Source organism: Ostrea edulis, chromosome 7 (assembly GCF_947568905.1).
Source record: "Ostrea edulis chromosome 7, xbOstEdul1.1, whole genome shotgun sequence".
NCBI lineage: Eukaryota > Metazoa > Mollusca > Bivalvia > Ostreida > Ostreidae > Ostrea > Ostrea edulis.
In genome coordinates this window covers 43539323-43566687 of record NC_079170.1, presented here as the reverse complement: position 1 = coordinate 43566687, position 27365 = coordinate 43539323, and the positions used below count along the sequence as shown (strand labels likewise).

At 35.5% G+C, this 27365-nt stretch overlaps 2 protein-coding genes across 2 annotated transcripts; one reads left to right on the top strand and one right to left on the bottom strand.

The window, feature by feature from the left end:
• Positions 1 to 10598: 10598 nt before the first annotated feature.
• LOC125655862 (RING finger protein nhl-1-like) lies at positions 10599 to 20742 on the bottom strand. The gene is made up of 3 exons (XM_048886389.2): positions 20197 to 20742; positions 16832 to 17027; positions 10599 to 11228 (listed from the first exon to the last, which is right to left on the bottom strand). Exons 1-3 carry the CDS (start codon positions 20322 to 20324, stop codon positions 10797 to 10799), a joined length of 756 nt encoding a protein of 251 aa, XP_048742346.1. The 5' UTR covers positions 20325 to 20742; the 3' UTR covers positions 10599 to 10796.
• A 172-nt stretch (positions 20743 to 20914) lies between these two features.
• On the top strand, positions 20915 to 25360 carry LOC125655860 (protein rolling stone-like). The gene is made up of 2 exons (XM_048886388.2): positions 20915 to 21048; positions 24275 to 25360. The coding sequence occupies exons 1-2, from the start codon at positions 20962 to 20964 to the stop codon at positions 25070 to 25072; spliced, it is 885 nt and encodes a 294-aa protein (XP_048742345.2). The 5' UTR covers positions 20915 to 20961; the 3' UTR covers positions 25073 to 25360.
• The last annotated feature ends 2005 nt before the right edge of the window (positions 25361 to 27365 follow it).

The window sequence follows — 27365 nt, the reverse complement described above, 5'->3', positions numbered from 1 at the left end:
TAGCTCATGTTTTAATATGCCCAGAGACACGTAAACCCAAGCCTGGAATAGAAAATGAAATGGGCGGAACCAATCTTTGAAAATAGCGCTTTACTATATTTTTTCAGCAGCAAATAAAGGTTTGGAAAACTTCTTTAAAAGCATCCAGGAGTACTCTACAGGGTTTTCGAAAATTCGCAACATTTACAAGGCATCTAGATCTAGAACGTTGAGTCTATCAAAACACAGCCCTACTGTATATCGGCTAATTTTGACATTGATAGGGAATGAAGTTTCTTATCAAAGTAGTTTTAAATCTTTATGCTTTATTTGTTGGTACGATTTTATTTAACAAGTGTATCATTTACATGAATAGAAATTTTGGCACTTTTATTTTTACGAATTTTCCTATTCCGCCAAAAGATTTGGCATTTTCAATGCGTCAAACTTGACTGATACATGTATACACGCCTCAAGAATTGTTCTGAAGAAAATTCAATCGTACGCCTTGGATTCGATATTTCACGTGGTAGGGTCACAATAGGGGTAGCTTAAGATGGATGTATTCTAACGAACTGTACGTCAATTCATTACCCAATCTTCCATATATATAGGCGCGAGAGTTAAGGTAAATATTGGGGGGGGGGGGGGGGGGGATATGAATACAGATTATATAAATGATAATAAATTGATAAAAATCTGACGGATGATAAATATAAGACATTTGGGAGTTCTTATTATTTATTTATTTAGCAAATGATTATTTATCAAAAAGGGAAAGTCATTGGGCGTGTCCTCATACCTAAAATTGTGATTTCTCTTAAAAGTGAGATTGATCACTTTTTGCTATCTTCACCTTTCATAAACAGTTTGGGACAACTTTATTAAATATAAAGCTTTTAAAAGATATAAAGATTCATTTGGTTAGTTTGTTCACTGGTCTTGGTGACGTCTCCATATGACTGAAAAATTCTCGAGAAACGTTAAACAAGATACAATCAATTAATCGTATGAGGGGACTAAATGGGGCGGTCCTTCGGATGAGACCGCAAAACCCGAAGCCCCGTGTCATAGCAGATGTGGCACGATAAGGATCCATCCTGCACAAAGGCCGTAAGCGCCGAGCATAGGCCTAAGTTTTGTATTCCAGTGTATCCGATTTGTCCCTTAAATCGCCTTGGCTACATAAATGTCTTGACTTGAACAGGTAATACATGATGATTTTGATCGTGAGTACCGGTATACTAAAAAGCATGACGATACGTGACGGGGCAATATTTGTCTATGAGTAGAACCACATCTCTTTCTCCCTCTCTCATGACCGATTCATTTCCTTGTGGAGTCAAATTATCTAAACGAGCTACACATTTATTCCATATATTTATATATCAGTTTTTGAAATACAACTTTGTTTTCTCGCTTTTTGGTCATCAATGGTATATATTTCATACGTGTAGTACTTTATGTAAAAGTTGAAAGGTCGCTTTCGTCGCACATCAAGTTACCTTAAAAGTGCGTGAAAATATTTCGTGATGAACACACTCTGGTGTACACCTTTACAAATCAAGAATAACTAATGTGGATAAGGACATCTAACAATACATTGTACTTATATCATATTCTTCATACCCATATACCGCATGTTAGATTTATTACTGAGATGATATACACGACCAAGACAGTTTACTGTGTGAAGCCCCGACATTTATGACTCTCCTCACAGAATGGGTGCTCGGTCGTGTAACAGCGTGCTCTTGTAATGTTGTGGGCTGATCGGTGTTCTTGCCTCCGATCTATTGTGATAAGATTTTTAGCCACGTTCTTCACGATTTTTCGTATATCACATTATATTACGGTTAATTTCAATTTCCTCTTGTCCTGGATATCATGCGTTCTTCGTTATTTGATGCCCCTTTGTACTTTTTATTTTTTAAGAATCCCACTCATATATTCATTGCATAATGCGCTATTTTTTATTTATTTTTTTTTTTTTTTTTTGGCGAGATAATATTTTCACATTTTTACATGTAGGCAGCGTATTGATCGGAATTATCGGGATTATCAAGGAATATTCAATTATGTGAAAAATGAACAAAGAATCTCTGTTTTCGACAAAACGTTGTATATGTTCTTTCAACGAGCGTTGGCTGCGTGTTTAAGATTTAGTTCCTTCTGGACGATTCTACTTGAACTACCAATCTAAATCATTGATGTAAAAAAATAATTTATATACTTAAGACACATGTCAATACACACATTAAATAATTATTCTCTTAAAACATCGAAAGTATCCGCAGAGGAAATGTCCTCGTTCTTGAAAAAAAAACCCACGTATTTTAAATGACCTATGTCATATCATAGTGGAACTCGTGGATTATATTTACACAGTTTATAAAAGTTCTTGTAGCCTCGTGCATTGACCACTCGACTGTCCATTTTTAAGTTTAAAAATAAAGAAATTATTCAAACACATACACAGATGAGTTGCAGTTTTTTTACGCTGAATTTTCATGAGAGGGGATATTACACCAGATTGATTTATCGTTCGTTGTCCTGAATTACAAGACACCGTATTTGAACACGATCACGCTACTCGATGTAAATACAGATAACTCGTCCCCACCGCTAGGTGGTATTTTGTTAATTACCATACGGATATTCAGAGGGGGGGGGGGGGGGGGGGGGGTCCTGGGAAAATTTGATGAACAAATTAACGTGGTTTTTTTTTTAAAGACAATACAGACCTTCTTGTTAAACTCTCTGCACAAGATACTAGTGCAATAAAGTTTTTAGATCTGAAATTATACAGTAAGGAATGCCAACGTATCTGGGACTTTAAAATGAAAACACCAGGAGAGAGCAACAATGATGCATATTAAATGACTTAGTGGACTCAAGACTTCAATCAAAGTACTGAAAGTACGGATGGGAGTTGATTTTATGTAGGTGTGCACCAGATTCTTCTGGGAGTAAGAATTATTTTTTTTTTTTTAGATGAACAATATCCTCAAAAGTCATAAACCTACATGTATCAATTCATGTTGTGTCTCTCTAACAAACAAAGCGCAATTATTCATATCTACATACAAGTACATATAAACGCTGGTAAGTTAACACCTTGTCTGGATTGTATTTTACTATTCCAACATAGCATATACATTTACTCTTAGAATAGCTCATTTTGTCAAACTATGTCACTACATTAATATTCTAAAACAAAAACATTTTTTGAAAAACTCCACACATAACTTAATAAATCTTGGGTTTATGTTCATTTTTTATTTTTTATTTACAACTCCTCTTTGATTGATTGATTGATTGATTGATTGTATCTTGCTTAACGTCTCTCTCGAGAATTTTTCACTCATATGGAGACGTCACCAAGACCGGTGATGGGCTTCAAATTTAGGTCTATGCTCGTCGCCTATGGCCATTGAGCAGTGAGGGTTCTTTAGCGTGTCACACCTTCTGTGACACGGGACATCCGTTTTTAAGGTCATCTCCGAGGACCCGTGACATTCACACCTGATGCCGAGCATTTGGCGATGGAACTGTCACTACCTGTTTTCACGACTTCGGACTGTCGCTGCCGGGATGAAAAACAGGGAAAGGATTGACATCAATGTATCGTTCTTTGATACTGTGGATTTCACAGCGTGTGATCCGGTTTTCCGGATCACACACTGTCATTTTCTGATTCCGTATCAGTATCCTCTGATACTGATAAAGTCACAATGACGTCACAATGGATCAACGCAACGTTTTTTGTGGAAAATATTGACCGTGTCACAAACAAAACTGCGTACACAAAACATAATTGTATGGTATGTCTGTGTTTTTGATAATTTGGATTACATTTATTATCTTATGAATGTGGATTTAAAATGCATAAGGGGGTATATAATAAATTTATCATTACTACAGTAACTTGCAATTGATCCAAAGAGTTGGATCACGTCTCGTTGACAGGCGCGGATCCTCAGATGAAACTCGACGCTTCGCGTCTTGTGTGATCTGATGATCCGCTCCTGTCAATTCCACGTGATCCGACTCTTCGGATCAAGTTACTGTAGTAATAATAATAATAATATATATATATATATATATATATATATATATATATATATATATATATATATATATATCAGAGGTTGGATCAGGCCACTAAGGGGATAAAGCATTCCCTGTCGACGTTAAACAATATACAATCAATCATGAAAGACGAATATAACGAACAGTAATCAATCTCCTAACACCTATGAGCAATAAAAAATAGAGAGTCGGGAAAACATGGACCCTTGGGTAGAGGTGGGGTCAGACGCCTAGTAGGAATAATCATCCCCTGTTGACTGGTAATACCCACCGTGAGCTTTATATCTTGATCAAGTAAACGTGCAGGTGCTTGTGTATAGGACTTCAGGTCCACTTCTCCCTCCTTGTATTTCTAATGCTATTTCGGGTGTATTTCTGATAAAATATTAAATTTTAGAATGTTTTCATTTAAATGGAATGCATAAATCTCTCAAAGAAACCGGGTTTTTTTTTTAAAATATCATATCCCCGATTATGATTGATGAACAAGACGGACAATACAGTCGGCGTCATTTTTGAAGGGAAAAAAGCACTTTGCTGAAAAACCCTATTGAAAGAGCAACAATAATGAACTACTAAATGAAAAGAACGGCCATTCTAAATCTACTGATGATTCTTGGATTAAATATATCGCTATTTAGTGCCCAATAATTTCTTCACCCATTAAATTTCATCGTTTTAACCTCACCACTTAGTGAGATGCTGAGATATTGCTGTCCCAGCCCACTGTTTTTAGAACGAAAAAACCAGAGGCAAGGTATTCTCTTACCCTTTTCGTGTAATTAATTGTTGATGGTATTTCAATTGGAAGACCTCATCAGGAGTTAAATAGTTTAATCTTACAATATATTTTCAGCTATCTGATTCGTAGGAAGAATTCAATTTGTATTTGAAGATGTGACTTTATAGTAAAACTAAACTTTAACTAAATGATGCATATACAGCTATAAGGCTTTACCATCTTATCATTTAACGTCATGAACAGAATATTAAAAATTCCATGGATTTTCTTTATTTCCTTTTTTAAAATTGAGCAATTTTGACCAAAACTTAATGAGTTCAACTTTGTATATAAATAATGAAGATTACGTGAATCAACAGAGAAGTGCATATATAATGTGAGTGTGATTAATTCTACACAATGCGAGCTGTAAAAGTCTAATTGAATATTAATTAATCGGGTATAATGGAAAGTTATTTCACCATTATAAATCTAAATGACAATACAATCCTTTAATTTAACTATTTAGTAAAGGAAAATTGAACTGGTATTATATTCACTATATGTACCGATTGTTACACACGAGGTACACGCGCTCTATCTGTCAGTTAGCTGACTCTTGTAATGCGGTTTTACGCCGTTGTGGAAATATTTCAGACATTTTATGGTGGTTAAATTGAAATATGTTTGGTTGTACGTGTTTGGGTTTCCCTTAAGGCCCCTAGTTCGAAAATCAGTGAAACGATCTTTTGCGTGACAAGGGGGTTGTGATCCTTGACACGGGATACCCTTTAACATATAAAAGTTAAAAATACATGCACAGATAAAAATACAAATCATTTCGTGTATATCAACAGTTGTATTATCAAAGTATTAAACTTTTCCTGTAAAAATTGTATCTTGTAAATATTGTATAATATAATGATTGTCAATATTTGTACAATGCTTTTGCATTGATTGTACGTTACCAAACAGTTTAGGCGTAAAATCACTGCATTCTAAAAGAATGTGATATATAGTTACATGTAATGGACTGTCACAGTATATACATGCAGGCTGAAGTTCTCTGTTTAGTAGGTGAGAATGGGTCAATTTTGAATGTCCAATGCGTATTCTTGAAATAATCACTTCGTCCTGGCGTTTCATTACGATGTTTCACGGTTTGCTTATTTTGTAATGAATGGAATAAAGTTTACTTGTGTCAGAGAATTCCCAAAAGATTTGACATAGAGAATTTACATATAGTTTTGTGAAATATTCTAAATGAGTGTTGGGAATTTTAAAGTGTGCAATATTACCTTGAAGTGCATTTTTTTTTTTTTTTTTTTGCAGACCATGTGTATTGAAAAAACAACCTGGAATTCTATAACGTGTACATGTAGTTTGATTTTCAAACTTTTTATGACAAATTTTCTTGTAAATACACAACAAAAAATATCTGGGTTTTTTTAAAATCAATATTTGATTTGATTTACAACTGAAAGTTGGGAAAAGTCTGAACTGCATGACTTGTTGCTTGCACACTAAAATAATGAAAATGAATTTACTGTGAAGCTCATAAACACATTTCTTGGTTTTATCACAGCCACTCTAACATTTAGGTGAGGTCACTGAGTGTTCAGTTTGTATTTTTAACACTACTATCATCGCCGATCGATTGATTTCCCAATTATGAAGACGTTATGTGTCCATGAATTTGAAAGGTCCTCGCAACTGTTATAAAATAGTTACGCGGAAACTGCAACTTCAAAGACACCGACTTTTCTATGTCCACGCTATTTTAAAGCGTGAACTTGCAGTCCGCGAGGCCCCGTGTTTTTACCTGTACTGTATTATGATCGATGTTATTCTGTCTGCGTGTAGAAATTTTTGATAGTGTGAATTATCGCTGTTGACATTAGATTGTATTTCTAGTGATATTTCGGTTGTTTCTCAATTTACATACTCAATTGACCAACGGTAGAAAAGTCAATTTTACAGAAATTATGCATTTAAACATGTAATACGTACACACGTTTTATGACCTATTTGGTGCTAGCGCTGCAAATTACATCTGTTTGTAGAGAAGTGCTGAGGTCCACCCCACCTTGAGCCGAGTGACTGCATAGAGGAGTTGATAAAATAAATTCCCCCCAAAATTTCCATTGTCATGAGAGACACTCGTGGAGTAGACGATATGCGATAATGTTTGTATAGGTACATGTGTGGGAAATCCCCCTTTTCTAGATCACCCATTAAGAGATACGTGTCTTCGTATGATATATCCTTTAATTTACAGAGCCCTTACAAATGTTTCAAGTTCAAGTTTCAAGAAAACAAAACATTTTGTGCATCTTAGAAAATTATATGAAAAATTTATACTTCAAGTTCAAGTTTCTTTATTCACTCAAACCAACAATACGTGGTACATGATGTCAAGTACATGTGATACATTCCAATGGGAAAAACGATACAGGGAAGAGAGACACAAACATAATCATGTTCACATAAGGAGCGAAAAAATAGGAAGCGAAAAAAAAAATAGAATATACATTTATGTATGAGTTATGGAGGACAGACTAAATCGTATATTTTTGTTACATGTATAAACAAACAGGTTTCTCAATAGAATAATTTCTTATTAAAATGGATTAGTCATAAAACAATGATGAGTTTATGGTACATACGTCTTTCCATAATTACATAAGAATTGTAAAAATAATATCAATATAGATTCTACTTTTAATCACCTGTAATCCGGATTGTTCGCAACTTTGAATTTGACATTTATAATGACCGCACAATTTCCTCAAATGCAATCTTATATGATCCTTGTTAATGTACGCCAAATTACGAAGAAAAAAACCCCAAAATAAACAACAACAAAAAACTAAACTAATGATAATGAATAAATAAAAGTCTGAAGAAAATAAAATTAAAAAAAAGAAGAAAATGAATTGATAAAATAGTCAAATGTAATACATATGTCCGCCCGTCCGTCCGGTGTTTTCTGTTTGTACGAGTAATTTCATTTCTCTGTTACATATGAAGCTGAAACTTGCTATGGAACTTCTTCGAGGATCACTCTAGATCATGATGCAAGGATTGTGATTTCCTTCAATATTTGAGAAAATTACAGGTTTTTTTTAACTTACTTGTAGTCAGTTTTAGGGAATCATTATTATAGAGTACATGGTTTGCCTGTTTTTCCTTCCACAGTTTTCAAGTTTGAACCTTCTTATTTTACAGAGTATTTGATTGGGTATGGAAGATGTGTATGTGGCAAGGATTTTGATTTTCTTCATTGTTTTGAGAGACAACATCAGGTTGTTGAATTCAATCCAATTTGAGGAAATACATGCGATATGCATATTTAATAAATGGCATAATTTGTTTCTTTTAACTCTTCTCACATAAAAAGCTATGGTCTTTTTTATCAACTTGAACATGTGCATAGTGCAAGGATTTTAATTTTCAACAATTTTTAATTTTCTTTGATGTTTTAAATATTTACAGGTTGTTAAATTTGGGGAAATATTTTACACACAAAACTCATGGTTTGTCTATCTACCTCCTGTCTCCGTTTAGGCTACGACCCTTTATTCATACAATGCGAAAAAAGTATGTCACAGCCTGATATTACCTGAAGCAAAGTTCTACAAAATATGGCTTAAGAAAAACATCCTATGTACACATGTCAGTATTTTCAAGGGCGTATTATGTACCGTTTGGGGTATTCTTGTGGATATACTTCATTTGAGCATTAACTATATTCCTTGGTAATTTTATAATAAATTTTATTATACCTCAGTGTATTTTTTTCTATATAAGAATATGTCGAATAAACATATTTTTTCTAAACACTCTCTTCCGTAAAATAGTTTTTGTGATATTTGCCCATGGTGAAATAGTCGTCTAACTATTCACCAACAGCATTTTATTTCCCTCGCATTTCATCTCGGAATTGTTCTAGTTGTATCCGGATCGTGACGTCAAAGTCCGATAACTCTAACTTGTTTATGGCAGAACGCTTTGCATCCATGACGGACGGTATTTAAGTCTTCTTTGGTATAATAAAACACCTATCTACTGACTATTTGGACAATAGCAAGTTTATTATCCCCCTCGGCAGAAACTTTTTTCCCTCAGCTGTGCCTCGGGAAATAATTGCTGTCTTGGGGAACAATAAACTTGCTATTGTCCTCATAGCCAGTAAATAGGTATATATTATTTACCTTACATTTACTATCTTACTATTTTGTTTGACAGTTAATCACACATATACAAATTGTCGCCAGAAAAACTCTAAGTTCCATTAGATCTCTATCAACTCAGTATCCAGCAGATGAGGATGACGCAATGCGAATACTATAATTATAAATCTCTATTACTTTGTTCCGGACATTTCACAACACGAGTTTCACGAATTTTCTATCACTAAAACACCAATTTAGTGTCTAGTTAATGCTGTATAAGGTATGTTGAAACACGATGGAAACCTTATTTTCTATAACGTACTAAAACACCGACATTTCCGATAACATTTACCGTATTGCCGATAACATGTTTTTATCCCACCCGATGTTTTTAATAAACTCTACTGTTCCCTTACTGTAAGTTTATTTTGATCTATCATTTCCTAAAGGATTCTCTAAGTCTAAGAATACAAATGAATACCCCTTCTTAAATAAATATAATTCTAAATACTGCTCTAGTATCACATTTTCCATTGAACCGAGTGTCCAAAAACAACTAAGTAGCCGATTACACGTTTACCCGCGTGAACACCAGAGGTAGGATTGGGTGACTAGGGGGAGTTACAAGCACCCCCTGTTGAGCCGTCACATCCGAGGTGAAGCCTACATGTATATATTGATCGAGTAACCCGTAGTCAAAATCATTATGTAAAGAACGGCCTAACAGTTGGTGTCAAACACGTCAGAACGTTTCGACCTCAAGACAGGTTATATTTGTAAATAAGATTATCATGATATCTAAGACGAAGAGCCGATTTCAGTGTCCTCCTTCTGGTGTGCTCAGTGGTCTGTGTTTGCTCATCGTCAGTTACCCACGGATGCTTTTCATCGATTCTCTTCATCATCGTTTGAATGAGCGTGCGTAAACTCTAAGCAGTGGCTTGCGCCGATGGTGTTTGCTAAACTCTCAATATTTCTTCATTTTTTTTTTATATCACTAACCACTCGACGTACACAATGAAACGAGATTCCATCAAATCCTCATAATCATGATTTTGTTTTTTAGCAGTTTTGTGACAAAATTCTACAAAGGTAGCATTCTGAAAAAACGTGTTTAAATCTTAATGTCCATTTGAGATGGCCAGTTGAGACAAAGTAAAAGGAGATGATCTCAATCTAAATTGTGAACGTTGGACAGTTTGATGGATTTTGAATGGGTTGAATCTTTGTTTAACGTCCCTCTGGAGAATTTTTCACTCATATGGAGACGTCACCAATACCGGTGGAGGGCTTAAAATTTAGGCCTATGCTCGGCGCTTACGGCCATTGAGCAGTGAGGGTTCTTTAGCGTGACACACTTACTGTGACACGGGGCATCCGCTTTTAAGGTCATCTCCGAGGAACCGTGACATTCACACCCGATGCCGAACGTTTGGCGATGGAACTGTCACTGTCTGTCGCGGCCAGGATTCGAACCCCGATTTTGAATGGGACGTAGACTCATGTTCGATAAGGACAACCACATGTGTAGGAGTAGCAAATCATTTTATCTTATACATTTATATCGCTATTTGTCGTCATAAATAAGATTTGAATGAGAAGGCACAATCATAACTAATTAAAAAGAAACATTATGTATGAAAATACGTTTTTTATTAAAACAAAACTCTTTTATCAAAACATAGTATATAAACTACATAAAAGTTTTATAAAATATCAAATGTTTCTGGAAAAACCCAGATGTACAAAAACTATTGGCGTCGTACAAAAAATAGTAAGGTCATTGCTTTGAAATAAAGCACTGAATCTCAAATTATTATTTGCTGTTTCTATCTTGGTGGGCCATAAATGGAAACGATGGCGGGGTCCACGGGAAGGCCGTGACGATATTGGTTGACCATACCGGGCGAAGGGCGCCAGTGACTTTGCTCATAAAACTGATATCCTCTCGTTCTCTGATATTGTTTCAAGTTGGCATGACTACGTGGAACAAATTCGGGCTGATTGGCATTAAGTTTGCTCTTCAGAATGTCAAATCCCTCATCAGATTTACGAGTTGGGTTCGGTGAGCGGTTGTTTCGTTGATGTCTATCGGACACCAAATCCTTCCTCTCCCTGATTTTAGCGATCTCAGAATAAGCGCTGTGAATAACGTTGCCCCTTTTCTTCAGTTGATGGAAGGCGGCGTTCATATTTTGTTCTATGTTTTTCAGCTTTTCATCCATCACTGCGTTTGTTTCAGTATTGGTAGCAGCGTCCACCTTTTGACAAAAGATAAATTCTGTTATCTCAGAAGTATAAATTTTTGCGTATCTATGTTAAATTGCATGTTTCATAAATGATAACATTCTGCTTCGATAAGATCAATTAATTAATTGATAAGATCAATCACTTACAACTCTATTCATCCATGCAACAGAAGCTGTTAGAATGAGTTTTTAAAGGGGCACTAACTGTGAAAGTGATGACAACCTTTTTTTCTCAAAATCTCTCAATGGTAACCCTAAACCTAATTTCTGTAGAAACGAAGTGGTTTTAAGGAATGAATTTATTTTCTTATCGTTGGATGGAAGTATTCCACGAAAACAAACGACGGAAAACTGCATCATTGCGCGTAAGGACCCTATTAAAATTCACTTTGAAACCTACAAATACCAGTTTCCATACCATACACACAATAATATTGTATTTTTTCTCCCGTTATGTACAGAGAAATTACAAATAAAAATCCCCTCTATCATTTGATTAGATATCATCTATTATAGATTCTTAAATGTTGTACATACCTACACTGTAGGACGTCCTCAAAATACGACTTCCTCATATATACTTAACTATTTGAAATAAAAGATCTAAAGTTCGTAGGATATCCATTAATTCTTTCATCATAAGTGTCCGAAAAATTTCACGTCAATATGTAAGTTCTGAAAGAATTTTGCAGTAGTTTGTTTGAATAAGGTTAAAGGGTATACATGGTGATCAGATGACAGAAAAGCGACCCCCACCCCACCCCCAGCTCCGATCATACATGTATAAGAAATATCTAATTTGATTTAGAATTTAAATATATATATATAATAACTTCAAGAATTGATTCAAATTGCAGGCAAAGGAAAAGATGTGTCTAATTCCTTTGTACCTAAAGGTCACAAAAGTATAAGGGAAATGAGTAAAAGATTGTGTTATATAAAGTGGTGGATCTAAAGAAGGTTAGTGGTGGTTGTCTCATTTCGTTAATCATTTTGAACTTAATTAAGGGCCTGAATATTTCAGCAAACACGAAGGATAATTGGTGGAGAAATTCGAAGAACATAGATTTTTGAATCCACTTGATAGCCTTATCACTATGACATTACAATGTACCCATTAGTAAGCCACATATGAGGTCATTGCTGATAAAGCGGAGACAGTCACAATATACATTTATAGTTATCACGCGGAATTCTAAAAACCACGTGATCAGTGCGCAGGACACTTAAGGTAACGAATGAACTCGGTATGATAATGAGATTATAATGAGCTGATATGTCATGACAGTTGTTCCACCTTGATCAATCCATATTTGGGTACACATACACAAACTGCATTTCTAGGAATATTACACATGACCTTAAGTCACACGCGTGTCCTGTTTATTAATCCTTAGAATAGATATATCCATCAACTTATATTCACATTTTCAGTGTTTTTAACTTTGATATCTTTACAAATTGCAATGCATTTTCTCATGAACACACTCCAGTTGTAAATAATGCGCATATAAATATAGAGCTACTTGATAAATATAGTACGTTTATTCTTAAATCAACGGCTGGGGATTCCGACAGGAATGAAAGTAGAAAATAAATCATGGAATGTGCCAGCAGATCAGCATGCAGTTTATAGCTCAAGCTCTCTGAAAAAAAAGAGTTCTTTTTAAATTAGATCACATCTAGAATACCGTAACTTAGACGTGGAGAATAATAATAAACTTACACGTAAACAATAAAACAAATCTTGATCAGTGTGTGACAATTAGCTTTGATATTTGATCGAGTGTGGGACTTAATCTCAGCTTCTTTCAATGTTAATAATTACAGTTTGATATGCTAATAATGTATCCATGCACCTAATTGTCCGTGCAAAATCCCTCTTAGAGTCTATTTAGTCGTATTACTATTTTTCTATTTGTTGATTGGCTAAAAACTGTAACATCAATAATTATACCATTCATTGGTAACAAACTGAGTGTTTGAATTACAAATTGCACGTTTGTCTTGTATTTTTACCATTCAAGATCAAAACACGAATAACTGTAGAAGCAACTAATGAATAAACAAATATGGCGGCGCCCATATGGATCACAACATTTTCAGTGAACTTATGTAGAGATTATCTCTATTCGTTTGCTGATTTTCTCCTTTTTTTCCCTTACACATGTACATACGTGTTACTTTTAGAGCCTTGCTTCGCGGACGGGTTCGGTCCGTCCGAGCTTCGCTCGGTAATATGATTACGGTGTGACCGTTGGGGCGAGCGCAGCATATCTGAATACATTTTCAAAAAATTTATATTGAACACAAGGAAAACTGCAAACTCCCCGTCGAGGCCTCATTACGTCACCTACGAATTTGTGAGCAAACGAACTCTGGTGGAAGTTTGGGAAAACTGATCTCGTTCACTGTCAATACGTAGGATTACTGTCTTGCTCTTCTCGCCAATGTAGGAACCAGTTTAGCGGGAAATGCAACGAGCGTGTTGTGACGTAATCTGGTAGTTGTGACGTGACTGTTTACATTTCTATAGACAATATTTTAAAAAGAAAAAGAAAGGGGGGAAGAATATGATTGTCATCCTTTCCTTTCAAATAAGAAAGGTTTGTAATACTTTAAAGTTTTTTTTTTTATTTTTGTTTTACGAATCGAACCATCCGCCATTTTGTACGAGGGACTTCTGGGATTGGCGTCAAAAAAAAAATTCTTGTTAGAGGTTGAGATTTAGCTCGGATTTTTTCCCGCGCTCTAGTCATTAGAGCTCGCAGTACGAGCCAGCGCTCCGCGCTGGCTCGCTGCGCTCGCTAATATGTATACGATGTGACCGTTGGACCGAGCGAAGCATGTACGTAATGGTCATTGGAATGTCCCAAGTGGTAATCATAATTCCGTTAAGTACGGTATATTATGATTCATTTAAAAAATATATATATTGAATGAAATTTCCTTGCGCTAAACACCCAGTAACATCTCAATATTAAAGGAGTTTATATGGGGACAACAGTTTTACATGATCCGCCTATTCATTGAACGCGGGAAATAAAACGCAAGGCGACGTAAACTGTGCATTGTGACGTCACATTTAGCCTCGACTTTTTCTTTTTCTTTTTCAAAGCAAACAATTATAAACAACAATAATACATTCCGTATGCAATGAAAAAGGCCGTTAAAACTAAACTAAATTAACCAATAAATTCAAAATGGTAAAAAAACTAACCGTAATTTTATCGAATATTCTTATTCAAAGAAACTCATGAACTCGTTCATTTATATAGTCGTATTACGGTTTTATATTGTATTTATTTGCTAAAACCTGTTACAATGATAATTATACTATTCACTTTGAACAAACTGAGTATTTTAATTACGAATTGCACGTCAGAGGCTTCTATTATTGGCATTCAAAATAAAACACGAATAACTGTTGAAGCAGGTCATGAAAAAATAAATGGCGGCGCCCATATGGATCACGAAAATTTTAGTGAACGTATATAGAAATTATCTCTTTTTCTTTTGCTGATTTTGACTTTTTTCTTTTACATACGTGTTACCTTTAGAGCCTTGCTTCGCGGACGGGCCTTCGGCCCGTCCGAGCTTCGCTCGGTATTAAGCTCTAAATCAATATTTGTGATTATAATCTACAATACGTGTGATATCAGATTAAGCTCTAAATCAATATTTATGATTAATATGTTTTACGGCGTGACCGTGTTTGAGGGCGAATCAAAAAAGTTTGGCATTAGTATCTATATCCAAAACAGGACAAAAACAACCCGAAGTTAGCACGCGGACGGAGCTGTATCAAAGCATCCTAATTTTGGACATTTGATCCGCCTATATATTGGACGCGGGAAATACAACGCAATTGATGTAAACAGTATATTGTGATGTCATATTCAGCGTCGTTATTTAGCAAATTTACAAACATAGCGTTTGAACCACAACAAAAAACATGGCGTTAATCGTGGAGTGATTATATATGATTAAGAAAATAAGATTTACATGCTTTTACGAATTTTATGTAACATCTCAGAACGACGTGAACTAGGGTAGACGAGATTCAAAATGGAGGAATACATGTCCACGAGCTAATATTCGAATCGACGCCATTGGTACCAAACTTTTCAAGTTCCATAGGTATGGTTTGATTTTTCATTATTTTCCTATATTTCCCTTTTAAACATGTATATACGTGTTACCTATAGGGAGAGCTCTCACGGCCGTGAGAGGGCTTCGCCCTCTAATATGTATACGGTGTGACCGTTGGACCGAGGGAAGCATGAAATGGTCATTGGCGTGTCCCAAGTGATAATAATAATTCCGTTAAGTACGGTAGATTATGATTCATTTAAATATATATATTATGAAATTTTCCTTGCGCTAAACACCCAGTAACATCTAAATATTAAAGGGGGATATATGAGGATAATTACAGGATCCGCCTATTCCTTTACCGCGGGGAATATAACGCCATCCGACGTAAACCGTGCATTGTGACGTCACATATAGCCTCGACTTCTTCGTCTTTCAAATCAAACAATTGCAAACAACACTATACATCCCGTTTGCAATATTTGAAAGAAAGCTAAATGTAAACAAAAATCAACCAACAAATTCAATGTGGTAAAAAGGTAGGCGTAAACATATTGTATATTTTTTTTATTTATGAATACTCATGAACTCGTTCATCTATTTAGTCGTATTCATATTTTTCTATTTGATGATTGGCTAAAAACTGTAACAAAATAATTATACTATTGATTTTCAACAAACTGAGTGTTTGAATTACAAATTGTACGCCAGTCTTGTATTTTCTCCATTGAAATTAAAACACGAATAATTGTAGAAGCAACTAATGAACAAAACAGTGTGGCCGCGCCCATATGGTACACGAAATTTTCAGTGATCATATGTAGAGATTACCTCTATTCATTTGCTGATTTTTTCATTTTTTTTTTTAATACATACGTGTTACCTTTAGAGCCTTGCTTCGCGGACGGGCCTTTGGCCCGTCCTAGCTTCGCTCGATATAATTTACAATAAGTGATATCACATTAAGCTCTGCAGTTAATTCATTATTTCGTGACTTTAAATTACTGCCATCTATATGAAAGAGCGTGGTTGGTTTTTTGTTTTGTTTTTGTTTTTTTGTTTTTTTGTTGTTGTTGTTTTTTGGGGGTTTTTTTTGTTGTAAACTTAGGAATTCGAGATTGCCTCATGGGATGTAGTAAAAAAAGGAAGGGGTCCAATAAAACCTAATCGTGATGCTGTGACTTTACTAAATGCAAAAAACACTGAGTTATCTTTCCTTTCTGAACCACTGATCTATATTTGTGTTTCACCCTCTCCGTGTAGTTTTTAGCAACACGTCTAGTATTCTTGTCCCCATAAATATGATGCTAAAATTTACCAGTATGCCGCCCAGCTATAACCTTACACCAGTTCCATGTGGTTTTTATGATTGATCTTAACTTTTGTCACGCGAAGTAGGGATTGGCATACTAGAACGTACCCAAGAGGCACTGCATCCATTGTACATTTAAGTCACATCACAAGTCGTCAAAGTAAAACAGGGGCTGTAGACCAGTTAGCGGCACATTTTCTTGACTTACCTTTGGCGCAGATTGAAAAGTTGTCAGTGTTTCCTTTATTGAACTCAATGCGTAGTTTAATCGAACACCATTTTTAAGTTTGTTGACGTCATCCAGGAGAACACTATGACGACAGTTAGGGCAGAGTATTGTGATGTCACAAATAGCTGTTATTTTAGTATTTTTTGACCGGTGCCGACCTATCTCATTCAGACATCTGAAAGAAACGAAAGAAAAGAAGTAAAATTATTATCCCATATCGATAGATGAAAATAGTTTCATTTTCTTTCAAGAAGAAGCAAATAGTGGATTCTGAATATTTCATTGTTACATTTAGACTACATATGTGTATCATGTACCGAATTTACTTTGCCGGACCCCATAAAAACGCGCTAAAACATAGTACAATGTACGCCGAATGTGTTTTCTTTATTATATTGACACGATTCTTCAAAATGGCATCCGTTGTTAATTTAGTACGCGCCGATTCTGCGCAAAGCGAATTTGACAGTTCAACATGTGTACCAATATCTACCCAGAGTTGTCGTTCCTTGCTCTCACTTACACCCAGAGTTGTCGTTCCTTGCTCTCACTTACACCTCTGTTAACGTCTCAAAAAAGCAATGTTATTCCATATGTAAATCCACTTTTTTATTTACGGCTAATAAAACTAAGAACTATTTCATAAAATATCGGAAAAATGTAGGACAAGCAACTATTTATAGATTTTTTTTCCATTACTATTCTTCATGTAGGCCTACCTACATGTATGTATAGGCCTGGTGCAATAGAATTATCCAATATCCACGTTTCAACCCAAATCAATGCTTCTTGTGTCACAAAAGGACTTGCCATCTGTTCAATATTTATTTATTTACGTATATTTTTGTAACTGAAGTCAAAACCATTTATTTGAGCATACATGCCATTTTACAAAAATCTTGTAAAACCCTAGAGACGTTGACAGAGGTGCAAATGAGTGTAAGGAACGATAACTTTGGGTAGAGATTGCATGTGTACATGTTCAATGTAAACAAATATGCCAATACAACGTAAAATCTTGTGAAAATATGCGGTTCTTTGGAGAATACAATTAATTGGTTGATACAAGTTGGTCTTATTCGGAATCTTTATGACTGTATTTCTAAATGTTGTGGTTTTGGAGTATTTGGATTAAGAAAAGAGTCATCTTACAGTGGTGATAGCCACGTTTGGAGATGTATCAACAAAAATGCAACAGGAATATATCCATTAGAAAATCATCTTGGTTTGAAAATCACAATTTAACATTGGGGGAAAAAAAATTATTACATATTTTTGTGTTTATAGATGTGCTCAAGATTTTGTAATTAATAAACTGGATATTTTTCAAAAAACTATAACAGATTGGTATAATTTTGGACGAGACGTGTGTGAATTTTATTTGGAAAAATACGACAGGAAAACTTGTTGAAATTGATGAATCAAAATTTGGGAAGAAGAAATATCACAAAGGAAGGCATGTTGACGGAGTATGGGTATTTGAATGAATTGAAAGAGATTCCAAAAATTGTTGGGTTTTGGGTTTTTTTCTTTTGTTGGTTTTTTTTTTGGGGGGGGGAGTGAGGGGGTTATACATTTTTTTGGGGTCCGTGTGGCAGACAGGACTGCTAATACCCTGGTGACTATTAAGAAACACACAAAGCCGGGAACCACTATTATAAGCGATTGTTGGAGAGCGTACAATGTATAGCTCCCTCAGTGAAGAAGGATTCAATGACTTACATATAACTATGAACCATAGCGTTAATTTTGTATGTACAAATTTCGGTGCCCACACAAATACGATATAGTCAACTTGGAGGGCACTTAAAACAATCTTTGCCAACACACGGAACACAGAAAGCATTATATGACAGTTACTTTGCACAATATTGTGTCAGGAAAGTATTTCGAAAAGAATCCGCCGATTCATTTCTCACTTTTTGTCAAATTATTAAAGAAGTTTATAATCCGAAATCAACAAAATCAGACTTTGTAACGGACACGAAAACACAAGTTTCAAATCCAGCCCCCAGTTCTCCAAAAATCAAGAAAACTCTACCTTTTACAGGTGTTACTAGCACACAAAATAACAGTCTGGGTGAATTTCGGATATAAGGTAAGCTATCTAATATCTTTATCTAGACCCATTTTATTCAAGTCACCGAAAAAAATGACGTCGAAATATTAACTTATGCATAGCAACCAGGATATGGGTCGCGTGACATGCGCATTACGTAAACTTCCGGGGACCGGCAAAGTAAATTCTTCTCAGTGTACTATTTTTTTTTTTTTTTTTTTAAATGGTTGTGAGTTCATTGCAAATTTGCTGATCTATGGGCCTCCAATCACACACCATGGTCAGACGCGAAAAATTCAACGACGTATTTCATAATTTGTATGAAACGATCGTTCTTGGTTTTAATTTGTATTCACACCCGAACATAATTTTGCTATAATATAAGACACTTGTATGTTGTGGTTCATTGGACAAAAATTAACAATATTTAAACAATACCAGCCTACACAATGTCATGTTCACGTCGCAATGCCAATCCGGCCGGTGTTGTTGACAATTCCAAAACTGTTCGGAATGAACTTAAAGTTCCTTTCTTGCTTTTTAAAAAAAAATATATGTTATAGGGTCAGTTAAAGAACATATTGGAGCTGGTGTTTATTGCTATATATGTCTACGTGTCGGTTAAAAAAGCTCTACAGAGCTTGTGTTAATTTTTTGAAATGTAAGTAGATCTATAGTGTCGTTAATGAAATTTACTTAGTAAACGCATTTACATGATCCGATTCTAGATACATCTACGTAGATAAATGAATAACATGTACAGCTATGGATCATATAATGACAGAAATCTACTTCTTTCTATAGATCTATATAAATATATACTTCATTATGTAATTCATAATTCCAAAGTTACAGTATCAATGTATGATAAAAATATAAAATATAAAAATTAAAAAAAAAAAATCTAAGAATCACGATTGAAATTTTATGCCATTCATTTACATTTGATTAAAATCAGATTTCTTAGATCCGCGCCCTATACTGTTCTCAAGCACGTGACGTCAAAGTTCAATTTCCCATTTTTCTCTAGTAACCATAATTACACTAAAGCTGTAGAAAGTAGACAGATTTCCAAAACTTTTATGAAATATAGAGGGACATCATTCTGTATGATCCATGATAACTGGATTTTAGTTATTTATTAACCGCACAATTAACATTATACGATACCTGTAGTACATGTACCTCATTCCAGTTACACGACATACATGTAGCAGAAAACATTACTATATCAAATATACAAGAAATAGATTAGAATAGCAACAGTAATGATAATATACTTTACCCCATACAGAACGTGTGTCCACAAGGTAAAATGGTGGGTTCCGTAAAAATATCCCAGCAAATGTTGCACTTTAAAAAACCAATTACTTCCGCTCCAACAATTTTCTCTAATTCATGCTCGTTTCCCATGTTGTATTAACCTAATAGCTACGAATTCTTAAAAAAAAAATATATTATAAAGAAAACATAAAAATGTAGACCTCCCTAACAGAACTCACCCATCGCCGTGGGGAAAAAAAATAACAACCGAATCTAAGGAGGTGACGTAATTCTTTTATGACGTCACAATATAAGTAAAAGCAAAAATCCCCGTGACGTATATTTTACTGATTGTTCAATATGGTTTCGGGATTCTTGGGATTGTTTTATTACAATCTATTATTATCATTCTTAAATTATTCATTTCATCATTATTATTTTTAATTTAATTTTATTTATTTATTTGTCTTTCATTTTCAAGTTGTTATTTCCCCCTGTAAGCATGGTTGCTATTTCTTTTCCTTTAAATAAAAACATAGATCCACCATGTCCTGTGGCTATCTTTAACCTCGTTCCCCATTGCACAATCGCGAGTTTTCGCAGGAGGTGTGTCCGATGTGTAGATAGTGATACATGTACGTGGATAGGCAGGTAAATAGAAACGATGAATGACGAACCGATAAAAGCTTGATAAGGAGCAAGGTGTATACACATGCAATCCATATAACGGAGCCCACGTGTTCCAGGCGCGTGTAAGAAGCTGACCACAAAAGAACATACACGCAGCATGGGGACTGGGTCGATGCGGGAGGAATTTCGAGTGAGGAAGCTGGGCTTTAAGTATCATAACCCAGCGCATTTCTATTCATGTCAAGTAAGACTTTTTTTTATTATCAATCCGAATTAGAATTGTCAGTATTGTGAAAACATATTCTGAAAAAAAAAAAATCTTATATCGTTAAATAGCTGTATAACTGTTTATTAACTATTCATTACTGCAAAATTTTCAGTCATTTTCGTAAATAATATATCAAAAATTTAGATTCGTAATATCAAAGAACTAAATATTTACTAAATAATATACATGCACAATATAGCGAAGAAATCAAAATGTCTGGGTAAAATGATAAGAGTTATTTAAATTATTTTTCAGCTTTCATTCATAAAGTGCCATACGATGCAGATTCATGTCTAAATCAGCAAACAGATTTTAAAATTTAATATGCACCTTATTATTTAGCTTTCAACAGTGTGTAAATAGACAGGGCAATTTACATTTGAATCCAATTATGACCAGATTTAGCATAAAAATTCCCTGAGTCTATAACACTCAAAGGAGATGGGAGTGGGGTGGAGGGTGGGGGGATTCAGAAAGGTTTAAAATATAATTGTTAGTCCTAGGAATTATCTAAATCTGCGCTCACATATAGATCTCCCTTCTAGTACATGATATTATGCATGGTGTAATTATAAGGATACACGGTGTCTACATGTTGAATATCACGGATGTGAAGTAGACTGTACAGTGTATGTTTGCCAGGATTCACGGGCTGAATTTTCTTTTTCAAGTCCATGTTGATTGATCTGTCCTAGTTACTTGTGAGGAATTAAGTGCTTGTTTGTTGATAGCACTATAAAGTTTGTGCAATCCTGGAGATTTACAACAAACTGTGCAAATATACAATCTTCGCAATTATAATTTTTGCAAGAAAACCTTTCTGTCTCAAGTGGTTGAGCTGTCATACAGTGTACTCAGTTTACACGGAACATGGGGGAGGACAAATTTAATGTTACTTAAAAATATATATATGTCTACGAGCGGTAACTAAAATATAGATTATCTCTGTAAAATTGACTTGCAATGGCGTTAGGGTGTGAGCAAATACAAATTTATAAACCTTTTTTTTTAGTTACCTGTAAACTGAATTTGGATATCAAACAATGTCCCACACGTAATACAACCATTAATCAAATAATTTCGTCCGGGGGAAAAACAACCAAAACAAATAGAATGAATAAATAAATTTCGAAATGAAGAAAATTTTTGAAAAGGTTTGCTAGATTAAGTCCCACTCCGCGGCCTACTTGATTATAGGTGAAACGACCTGAATCAACTTAGATTTAACTTACAAGTAAATCTATTGGCGGTGACCCACTTTCTCGATTAGGTACAAGCTTTTTACGTAATGCTGGGCTTAACTAAAAAAAAAAAAAAAAAAAAAAAAAAAAAAACCCACAAAGATCCGATTTTCCGATGTCTGCGGATTTCTTTGTGCAAATATTGGTCCACTCAAATTGAATATGCACGGGGATTTACAGATAAAACGATTATTAAAGTAATTCGTTTCCTGGAGATATTTCGATCTGGGTTGACAAAGAAAAGCTTTTCGACATAAATTTACTGATAAAATATTTCTACAGTTTTCACTGAAAGTAAGATACTAGATAGAACAGATTCACCTAGTCACGTGTATATATCAATATATTTACATTTCCAGTGTTTTTGTTTTCGATATCTTTAATATGAATTATTTGTACATTTGCAATGTTTGATATCTTGTAATAATAGCTATTTCCTCATGAATGCGCTGCAGTTGTGAGCAATGCATGTGTGAATCTTGATGCATATAGTACATCTATTTCAACGGCTTAAGAAATTCAACAAAAATAAAAGTGCAATATAAACATAAAAATAAATTTCAAATTTGAAAAATAAATGAGGGAATGAACAGCAACACTTCACGCCTGAATTCTAGTACTCGTTAACGCTGCACGCCTGAATTCTAGTTTTCGCTAATGCTCCACGCCAGCATTCTAGTACTCGCTAACGCTTCACGCCAGCATTCTAGTACTCGCTAACGCTTCACGCCTGTATTCTAGTATTCGCTAACGCTCCAAGCCAGCATTCTAGTACTCGCGAACGCTGCACGCTTGCATTGTAGTACTCGCTAACGCCACACGCCAGCATACTAGTACTCGTTAACGCTGCACGCCTGAATTCTAGTATTCGCTAACGCTCCACGCCAGCATTCTAGTACTCGCTAACGCTTCACGCCAGCATTCTAGTACTCGCTAACGCTGCACGCCTGTATTCTAGTACTTGTTAACGCCCCACGCCTGCATTCTAGTAATCGTTAACGCTGCACGCCAGCATTCTAGTATTCGCTAACGCTCCACGCCTGCATTCTAGCACTCGTTAACGCTCCACGCTAGCATTCTAGTACTCGCTAACGCTGCACGCCTGTATTCTAGTATTCGCTAACGCTCCAAGCCAGCATTCTAGTACTCGCGAACGCTGCACGCTTGCATTGTAGTACTCGCTAACGCCACACGCCAGCATACTAGTACTCGTTAACGCTGCACGCCTGAATTCTAGTATTCGCTAACGCTCCACGCCAGCATTCTAGTACTCGCTAACGCTTCACGCCAGCATTCTAGTACTCGCTAACGCTGCACGCCTGTATTCTAGTACTTGTTAACGCCCCACGCCTGCATTCTAGTAATCGTTAACGCTGCACGCCAGCATTCTAGTATTCGCTAACGCTCCACGCCTGCATTCTAGCACTCGTTAACGCTCCACGCTAGCATTCTAGTACTCGCTAACGCTGCACGCCTGTATTCTAGTATTCGCTAACGCTCCACGCCTGCATTCTAGTAATCGTTAACGCTGCACGCCAGCATTCTAGTATTCGCTAAAGCTCCACGCCTGTATTCTAGTACTTGTTAACGCTCCACGCTAGCATTCTAGTACTCGCTAACGCTGCACGCCTGTATTCTAGTATTCGCTAACGCTCCACGCCTGCATTCTAGTACTCGTTAACGCTCCACGCTAGCACTCTAGTACTCGTTAACGCTCCACGCCAGCATTCTAGTACTCACTAACGCTTCACGATGTATGACGACATATAGCGTCCGCAGTTCATAGCCACATGGTTTCTAAACTGAAATTTATTTCTGAATATATTTTGAACTTCTGTTACGTGTATATTTCGATAAATACTTTTAAAATTTCTATATATTTTATGTTGAAACCCTTGTACGTAATTAAGATGATTAGACTCACGGCAAACATTAGACATTTGTTTTATTCTTATTTTCAGTGGCAGTGGCCAGCATGGGTTTATATCGTCATCCGGGTACTGATATCTCTTTATACAATAGGTATCCTTATTTTCTTCTTCATAAGAAACTCCGGCTACACGGTAATGCAATTTCTGACAGTATGGACATACATCCTGTTAACACTTCACTTCTTTGTGACCGCACTCATCTCCGTGTTACATCACTTCCGGCGAACCAGTCCAAGCGCTTCTGTTGACAATGAACATAAAGACGGAAGCAGAGAAAATCCGGGCTTCGTGATCGAAAAGGGACAGATCGAAATAGAAAATCCTCAAACATGTACAGAGGACAGATGCAGTAGTTCAGAAAAATTTCAGAACGCGCTAAACGATAATATTACATGGTATATGAAATTGTCGTGGTTGCTCGCAGACATAGTGCAAGTGTTTTCGATTTGTGTCACAGCAATCTACTTCAGCGCCATCTATCCAACTTTAAACGCTAACGTAAGTGAAATCGAACTCTTCGTCGATTTTAACGTGCACGCAGTGAACTCAGTATTGGTGCTGATAGACCTCCTAGTTTGTGCGCGTCCGGTCCGGATTCTTCATTTCATCTACCCCTCTGTGTATGGCATGGTATACGTCACGTTCAGCGTCGTGGTGTTTGAAGTCTCGGGGACCGTGATTTACAATGTTCTAGACTATACGCAGCCCGTATACCCTGTAGTTACTGTGATAAGCATGGCTCTTGTTGCCATACCACTTTTACAACTAGCTATCTATGGCATTTACCGTTTGAAAGACTACCTATTCGGTAGAATATATAATTGTTAAACTCTGCAGGGAAACACGTCTTACGTAATTTCACGTGTCATATATAGCTGGCAGCGATATTTCCATTAATCTTATCAAAGTGATGTCAATGTTAAAAACTTCTTTTCCCACTTGCATGAGAGAGAAAAAAATGAATAGCGTTTATTTCGTTTTAGTTAATAAAGGATCTGAACAAATGCTGTACATGGCTACATTTAAGACGTCTTTCAATTTTTGAAAGTATATGATATGATATACCTTGAGCCCTGGCATACCGTCATATTGAATAAAACGAGTTTTACAATTTAATCATATTGCAATATAACATTTCAAGTGTTTGGTTGTTTTTTTTTTTACATTCGACATCTTTATCAATTGTAATGATAGCCATTTCCTCATGAATGTGAACAATGTGCGTATGAATCTTAATGAATATAGTACCGGAACGAATAGTTTAATGAATGGCTGGCAATATTCCGACAGAAATGAAAGTAAATTGGAAATATAAAAGATTAATTTAATTTTCGAAAATACATGAGAGTATGAACGGCATGCAACGCTTTGCGTCAACATACTTTTAAAGAACCGCTAACGCACTTCATGAATTATACTGGCATAAAACCTCGCAGTTTGTGCTGTCATGTATTTTCAAAAATTAAATTTATTTCTTAATGAACACGCGGTGGTTAGTCTACTTGTGATTGTGTCAAGTGTATCCATACGCAGTAATTAGCCTATATCAACAGTTGAAAGTTTATGAGATATTCAGTGAGAAAGAATGTTCAGGGGAAAAAAAACAAAAACAGAGTCAATAAATATTGGAAATGAACTGTTTCAGGCTTTTGCTGGTTATCCCGTTGTTCCATTTGTTGCATAGTACTGTAATGCCTTGTTCATTAAATTTTACTTCGCATTAAATTTAATTCAATGCGCATTACATTGATCCGAATTAGATAGTGTTTACACGGAACTGATACATTAAAGATGCGAAGTAAATTTTAATTCGAGTAGGATTGATACGCAGTAAAATGTCCGTGTGAACGTCAGGTCAGATTTAATACGCATTAACTTACGCTTAATGCGAATTAGATTTTCCGTGTGAACACTGCATTACTTTGACAATATTATCACCAATTGACGTCGTAATTACGGGGTCTACCTATCTGGTTTCCTATCATAATTACCAGCTAGGTATTGACATGATAATTAGGAGGTATTTCATATCGTAATTACCACTCGATGACATCGTACTTACGAGTATCTTACATTCGGTAGATTCATCCGGTCTAAGAATGACTCCCAGAAGGGATAATTTAATGTTTTTAGAAATTTTAAACTGTAAATATCAGCTTTGTAAAAACTGTACAGTAATTCATGTACCTTCGCCTAAAGAAAACACACACACGCCCAAAAAAAAAAGAAAGAAAAAGAAAACAAAAAACAAAAACTCAAAAACTTGGAAGTATATAGATACATAGCACGGATTAGAATCTATAATGTTCGTTTCGATGTCACGAGCAGAGTTACCTAACAGTTCGCAAGCATAGTCTATTCAAGTAAGGAGATCCTGTTTCTATGCAGTTTCTATAGTCATTCCTTCTAGATCTTGATAGTTGACAAGTTTCATGCGGTTTAGGTATGGTTTCCACTCAGATGATGGTGGTTCTAAAATCAGTTTGAGTAAGAGTTCTTGCTATAACTTCGGGAAACAGTATCCTGGTATCAGCCTGTCAGGAGTCTGTCTCGTAATTACGATTTCTAAACGTGTCAGGAATTTATATCATTCGTTCATTCCTCCTTTAGGTCATCTATCATACATATAGAGGTGACAAATCTCTGTGCACTTAATATCTTCGATGTTAATTCATATGCGTAGAAAATGTGAATTCATATAGTCAAATTGATAAAACTTGCGAACAGAGAAGAAAAACGATATACAATACACACTTAAAATTGTAAAAACGCAACAGATGGCACGTTTATTTGCTCGGATGGTTGCATAGCCTATCATAAAACGCGCAGGAAGTGACGACGTGCTTAGCATTTTGTTAAGCTAAGCTCGGTCAATATTGTATTTCTCAAGTAGTTAAATCATCGTATTGACCTAAACGATGTCAATGATTGTAAAATATTTATTTGGGAATCTATCATTAAGGTTTTGTCTGTAAAACTTATACGGTACCAATTTTGATGCACCAGATGCGCATTTCGACAAATAATGTCTCTTCAGTGATCCTCAAGCCGAAATTTTGGAAAGTCGAAATAACAATAAACTTGTAGGAGCTAAAAGGAAAACTAGAGTGCCAAAAAAACT

Bases quoted from the DNA above. Each gene is read 5' to 3' on its own strand.
- LOC125655862 (XM_048886389.2), bottom strand. From the start codon at position 20,324: ATGGGAAACGAGCATGAATTAGAGAAAATTGTTGGAGCGGAAGTAATT. The intron at 17,028-20,196 runs GTAAAGTATATT...CGTTTCTTTCAG, and splicing joins GGACACACGTTCTGTATGGG to ATGTCTGAATGAGATAGGTC. The intron at 11,229-16,831 runs GTAAGTCAAGAA...TTTTGTCAAAAG, and splicing joins CTTTTCAATCTGCGCCAAAG to GTGGACGCTGCTACCAATAC.
- LOC125655860 (XM_048886388.2), top strand. From the start codon at position 20,962: ATGGGGACTGGGTCGATGCGGGAGGAATTTCGAGTGAGGAAGCTGGGC. The intron at 21,049-24,274 runs GTAAGACTTTTT...TCTTATTTTCAG, and splicing joins CGCATTTCTATTCATGTCAA to TGGCAGTGGCCAGCATGGGT.